Source organism: Alligator sinensis, unplaced genomic scaffold (genome assembly GCF_000455745.1).
Source record: "Alligator sinensis unplaced genomic scaffold, ASM45574v1 scaffold468_1, whole genome shotgun sequence".
NCBI lineage: Eukaryota > Metazoa > Chordata > Crocodylia > Alligatoridae > Alligator > Alligator sinensis.
Window position 1 is genome coordinate 1938737 of NW_005842087.1, and position 6505 is coordinate 1945241.

Consider the following 6505-nt stretch of genomic DNA (forward strand, 5'->3'; position numbering starts at 1 on the left):
CCCCCCCCCCCCAAAAAAAAAACCAAACAACTTCCTTGCTCATAGCAGGGTGCAGGGCTGCAGCAGGGCAAGAACAGCTCTGGGCAGGAGCTGCCTCCACGGCCCAGCAGGAGAGACCTGGCACAGCAGGACACGCCTCACCACTACAGCCTCCAAGGTGAGGGGCACAGAGTTGTGCTCTCACTGCTGCCAGGCGGGCAGCTGGTTGCCTCAGCTTGGTGGCCATGATGGCGCAGCATTCCATCCTGTGCTGGGTCCTGTTGGCTGGGCCATAGCTCCTGCCCAGAGCTGGTCTAGCCCAGCTGCAGCCCTGCTGTGGAAGCAGAAATCTGGGGGGGGGACATGTACCACTTCCCTCTCCACTATGTCACCTGTGCCCACACCAGCCTTCCTTCCCCATATCCACCCCATTTCCCACACACTCACCCCTTTTGTCATACACTGGGGGGCAGTGGGAAGGGAGTGAGGGGTATCAGCAGGGAAGGGGGGGACGGGGGGGCTGTGGTTCAGGAGTGAGGGGTGCTGGCAGGGCCCAGAGGGCTGTGGGTTGCAAGTGAGTAGCAACGGAAGGGGCAGGGCACTGGCATATTGAGGCTGCTCGGTGCCACAAAGCAGTGCCAGGGGGGCAGCTGCAGCTAGACCCATGTCCCGGTGAGCAAAGGGGCAAGGGGAGCTCTAATTTTTCTATGATTAAAAAACAAAAACAAAAAAAACCCCGAAATGCCACAACACAGGTTATTCACAGTTATTTTATTATTGTGATTGAGGCACTGTTAGGCTTCCAAATTGCTTTAAAATTGTAAATATATCAATAAGACATTGCGCTCAACTGATACCTATATATATAATGGCATTTCACTAATCGTGGAAAAATGCAGATTTTGGGAGATTTAATCAGAGGAGTTGGGATTTTTAAACTGAGAAAACCAGGATCCCCACTACTTACAGTAACTGGTGTGTTGTTTTTTTTCTCTCATTTCATGCACAAATGAAAAAATATTCAGTGCAATATGTTCCGGGATAGACCCATTTGCCACACTGAAAGACTTAAGCAATTTAACTCTTTCATTCCTTATCAAGGATTCAATAGGAAGCAAGTTAACACAGGGATAGTGTTAATCTACAGGCCATAATGTAATCTAACATTGGAGAGAGATGCTATATTACTCTCATCTCTCAATAGTCATGTTCCAGGTAGACCTAGGACTCTGCTCTCTGTAGCTTTTTACTCTCCTGCAAGAAAGGAGTGGGAATTTCAGTTTACACAGACTTCTACAAGGTCTGTGAACAAAAACTTAGATTACATTGTTTGTCTAAGCTTTTCTTTACACTGAACTTGGCCACAGAGCAGCCTTTAAAAGCCCTGGAAAGATTTAAATTGATTGTCACCTGCACTTGTAAGTCAGTTCACCAGTACTTGCAGCTGGTCAGTAAGGGCATTTATACACATGGTCCAGAAAGCAGGAGTAGGGTTCTTTAATTAGAAAGCTGCTCTAATTATAGTACCCCGAATGGCAAATGCATCAACGTCCCCAATTAATTGAGTCTGCTCTGATGCGCTGTAGTTACAGTGCATCGGAGCAGCTTTGATCCATGTGTATAGGCACCTGCAACACAACTCAAAGGGAAGGGATCCATTCATTTTCACCTCCCTATCTCCCTAGTGATCAAAACAATGACTCATCTCCTGTCCGCAACATGATGACACCAGAATGGAGGTGTATATTGATATCTAACATCGATTTTTTTTTTTTTTTTTTTTCTCTTTCAGGTTCGTAAACTAGAAGCGGATATCTTGCCTTTACAAGAATCTAATGCTGAGCTGAGTGAGAAAAGTGGAATGCTGCAGGCAGAGAAGAAACTACTGGAAGAAGATGTTAAACGTTGGAAAGCTAGGACCCAGGTGAGTAGTTCATCTTTCCAAAACAGATATTTCCAAGAAAGAACGTCAGTACTAATCAATTGTTCTAGCACATGAAATGGGATGCAACATTGAATTGTATTTGTTTTATGACACTTCAATGAATTTGCATTTATAAGCCTTGAATTTATAGCATAAAATGTCCTATCCCTAATTTAGGATACTGTCTAAACTAAATTGTAATGCAATGGAAAAGCAACACTACAGCTTGTTAAAATTCTATGGGGTAGAATGTTTTTCTCTTGCAAAAATGAACCCATTCAGTTTATACATTTTACAGCATTTACTGAGCCAACAAAAAGACACTGATGTTGAAGAATATCGGAAGCTCCTTTCAGAGAAGGAGGCAAACACCAAACGCATACAGCAGATGAGTGAAGAAACAGGGAGGCTTAAAGCAGAAATAGCAAGGTATAGTATATAAAATCATTGAAAAACTTTTTGGGGGGCTGGGGGCAGCTCCTAGAAGTGTTTCGTTGCATAATATATAAGGCAGCATCTGGAAATGGAATTCCTAGCTCATTTTGTACAAATATTATATCTTCAGTATTTGTCCAGCAATTTAACCAATTTTATTATTTATTTTCTTTGGGAACAAATCTTAGTCCAAATATTAACCAGATGACTCCAAATATAACATTTTAAAATATAAAAAGCAAAGTAAAAATATAATATTTTAGCAAGCCATGTGCATTTGATTTTGTGAATTATGATACTGCATAGCACAGCAATATCAGACTGCATTCCTTCTAAAAAAAAATCTCAAATATGTTAACATGCACTCTTCCTCCAATTTTGATATTTTAGAGCTAATGCATCCCTGACCACAAGCCAGAATCTTGTTCAGACTCTCAGGGATGAGCTAACTAAAATAAGAGGTGAAAAGGATAATCTTCAGAAAGAGCTAGACATGAAAGTGGCTGACATACAAGAAAAAGTCAAGACTATAACACAGGTTAAGAAAATTGGGCGCAGATACAAGACTCAGTATGAAGAGCTGAAAGCAAAGCATGACAAGGTAAATGTAAATTCTGTTGGTTCGGAAGTTCAGCCAGTTCAAACAGACTTTTTAAAAATGAACCCTACGATATAATACTGGTTATAATTTCTAGAGGTGCCACAGATGCATCAGTCCCATATCGGATCGGTACCGATATAAAGAAAATTGTCTATATCGGATATCAGCCTGTTTGGGCCGATAATTTGGCCAATAAATGCCCGTGCTGCGCGCAGCCGCAGCGCAGCACGGAGCAGAACCAAGCACGGAGCAGAGTCTACAGCTGGTAAGTATGAAGAGCTGTGGGATCAGATCAACGTCCCCACGGTGAGAGAGTGGGGTTGGTGGTGGGGGCGGGGGGGGATGGAGGCATGGCTCGTGGGGTGGGGGCAGCTCCTGCTGCTGCTAGCACCCTGGGAGGGCGGGGGCTGGATGACGTGTCCCTGGATCTGCATGGCGTGGGACGGGCTGCAGTTGCAGGTTGGAGCTGGCACTGCAGGGCTTTTCTTGCCAGGGTCTGGGCTCGGAACGGGCTCCGGTGGCACTAGGAGGAGGCTGTAGCCACCCCACATATCTCTGCAGCTCTGCTCCCAGCCCCGCACCGCCACCCAGCACAGCCCTGGCTTTTCCCAGCTGGTAGAGGTGGGGCATTGAGCTGGGGCTGCACAGGGCTGGGAGCAGAGCTACAGAGACATTTGGGGTGGCTACAGCCTGCTCCCAGCGCTGCTGGAGCCTACTCTGAGCCATGCCCCTGGCAAGAAAAGCCCTGCGCACTCCACCCTGCAGCTGCATCCTGCCCTGCTCCACACAGATCTGGCCCCCACTCCCTCTGTCCCACGGGGCCCCCCCTTCCCCGCCCTGGCTGTGCAGTGCCTACCTCTGCCCCCTCCTCACTGGAGGGGGGCTTTGATCTGCCCCCCATGCCCCTTCATCCCCTTTCATCACACTGGACTTACCACCTGATGGCAGCTGTATCAGATCAGTATCGGCAGATATGCCTCTTTAAATATAGGCTATCGGTATTGGCCCCCAAAATCTTTATTGGTGCACCCCTAATAATTTCATATGATCCTTAAAAACAAAAAAACCCCCAAAACCTAGTGATGTTGTTTGACCTTCACTTGGTTGCAAAATAATAATGGATGGTTATAATGTATTCTATCTTACATTATTATATGACACATTCTTTTACTGAGCCATCATAACTTGTATATTTGTGTTCTGCCTAAAACTTTATTGATAATCAGTGCACACATGACAGTATTGTATATGCAATTGTTTCTGCATTCTACTTCTTTCCAAAGCAAAAGCCTTCACCCAGTATCACTTTGAAATGTTTCAGGTGGTTGCTGAGACATCGGCTCAGTCGTCTGCAGAACAACAACAAGAACAGCAGGCCTCTGTTCAGGAAGTACAAGAGTTGAAAGAATCTCTTAGTCAGGCTGACGTGAAGACAAAATCCTTGGAAAGTCAGATAGAATGTTTACAAAAGGTAAGAATAGACTTATTTTATGGTCTACAATACATACTTTTCCAAAGCAGTACGCCATACTGGAGATGATAAATGGGCATGTATAAATGTGTATAAACACCCACCCCATGCACTTGTCACAAATGGAGAACAAATAAAATTATTTATATGTGCTTTGATTCGTTGGAAAAGATTAAAACTCGAATTCCTTGTTTCTAACCCGGTGCTCAGTCCATGAGATGCTATTCCCCAAAATCTTTGTAAATAGGGATGAAAAAAAGTTCAGTGTAAAAGTGTAGCATACAAGGCTAGAGTGCAGTGTCTCAGGGAGTGTTCGGGGGTTGCATTACCACAGTACATCGGTATTGCTGCATCAAGGTTCTCTGGACTTTTTTATTTTACCGTAATACTCTCATCGCACACATTTTATAGTGCCTTATAGCAGTGGTTCTCAACCTTTTTTGTGCCAGAACCTATTTGTAAACATCAATGGCCAGTCCCAACCCAGTGCCCCTCACTCCTGACCTGCTGTCCCTTACCCCCAGGCCTCAATCCCCCACTGTGTGGGGCAGGGGGTGGGTGTGTAGGGCATGGGGGGCCAAACCAACCCCTTGTGGGCTGGAAGTCTAACAGCCTGCAAGGGAAAAGCCATGGTTTTCTCCTTTTAAAGGATAATCCATTTTTAACATCTGTTGATCCATTTTCAAAGTTTGTTTGCGACCCTTTCATATAGTCTTAGAACCCACTTTTGGGTCGTGGCCGGTGGGTTGAGAAAACTGCCTTATAGCTATACTACATCACTCTTCTGTAGACTATAGCAGAGAAGGAGAGTGAAGCTAGGAGTCTACAGGAACAGATTTCACAAGTACAGCTGGAACTTACTCATCTTCATCAAGATCTGCAAGAGAGAACTACTCAGGAAGAACAGCTCAAGCAACAGATAACTGAGAAGGAGGAGAAGACTAAGAAGACTCTGCTGGCTGCCAAGCAGAAAATAGCGCAGTTGGCTGGTAAATAATCTTTCTCTTTGTCTTTAAAGTTTTTTGTTCCGTTTTCATATTAAAAATTGATCTTGTGGACATGCAGCCTGGGCTGAAATTTATTAAACAGAAACTCCAAATGAAAACTAGCAGTGGTCCATTTTAGTAAATTTTACCCAGAAGGATTATGTAAACTGAATTCTAAAATTGAATGCAACTATTTCTTGAGGAGATATTTCAATTATATAGTTTGGTACGCATTTTTGAAAACTATAGAAAGATCATGTGGTCAGTAACTAATCTTGGGATTTTCTTGGATGACTTGAGTGGTAGTGCCAGCCAGCTCAATATCAGGCACTAATTTCACACAGTACACTAGTACAAAGGTAATATCTTTTAGCAATTTTATTATTAACAGAAGCAGGTAGGAATGACAAGTGCTAGTATCTGCTTCCTGATAACTAGATAAAATATCCAATCCTTTGATTCTTTTTGTATTTTAAAATATATATTATAAGATACCACAAATAATTAATTTTCTCTTTTAAAATGTGTTGATAGATTTAGTACTCTTTGGAGTATTACATTTAAAGCAAATGGTCCTTAAGTGCACAAAAAAGTGTAAGCTATTTTACTATGAAGATGTTAAGTTCCTTGTTGCTCAATTAGGTACAAAAGAACAGCTAACAAAAGAAAATGATGAGTGGAAACAAAAGAGCATTGCATTAGAAGAGCAGAAGACCGAATTGGAGGTGCGGATGAGTGCTCTCAAATCACAGTATGAAGGTCGTATATGTCGACTGGAGAGAGAGCTAAGAGAGCAACAAGAGAGGCACCATGAACAGAGAGATGAACCACCAGAGTCCACTAATAAGGTACAAAAGATGTGAAGCTTTTGTTAGCTATATTATGTATAGTGTACATACACTACACTCACCACCCTAATACCAAAAAATCATGCAAAGAAGGAAAACAGCTTTTCAAAGCATTTAGAAATGAATTTAGAAAATTAGTTCCAATGGGATTCAAGCTTCCTGACTAGGATTTACTGCAAGAGTTTTTCACACATTGCTTCTCTCATGTTCCTGTCTGCAGAAAATGTGTCGAATACAGCACTTGAGAGCTTGGTCCTGCTG

The 6505-nt window shown here is 43.2% G+C and overlaps 1 protein-coding gene across 3 annotated transcripts in view; it reads left to right on the top strand.

The window, feature by feature from the left end:
• The window catches only part of TPR (translocated promoter region, nuclear basket protein), a 61503-nt gene that overhangs the window by 32225 nt on the left and 22773 nt on the right, over positions 1–6505 (top strand). For all 3 annotated transcript variants that reach the window (XM_006023879.3, XM_006023877.3, XM_006023878.3), the window contains exons 29-34: positions 1772–1903; positions 2202–2332; positions 2729–2939; positions 4261–4410; positions 5201–5399; positions 6039–6244. In XM_006023879.3, the coding sequence (XP_006023941.1) occupies positions 1772–1903; positions 2202–2332; positions 2729–2939; positions 4261–4410; positions 5201–5399; positions 6039–6244 (1029 nt within the window). The remainder of the gene's footprint in view (positions 1–1771; positions 1904–2201; positions 2333–2728; positions 2940–4260; positions 4411–5200; positions 5400–6038; positions 6245–6505) is intronic.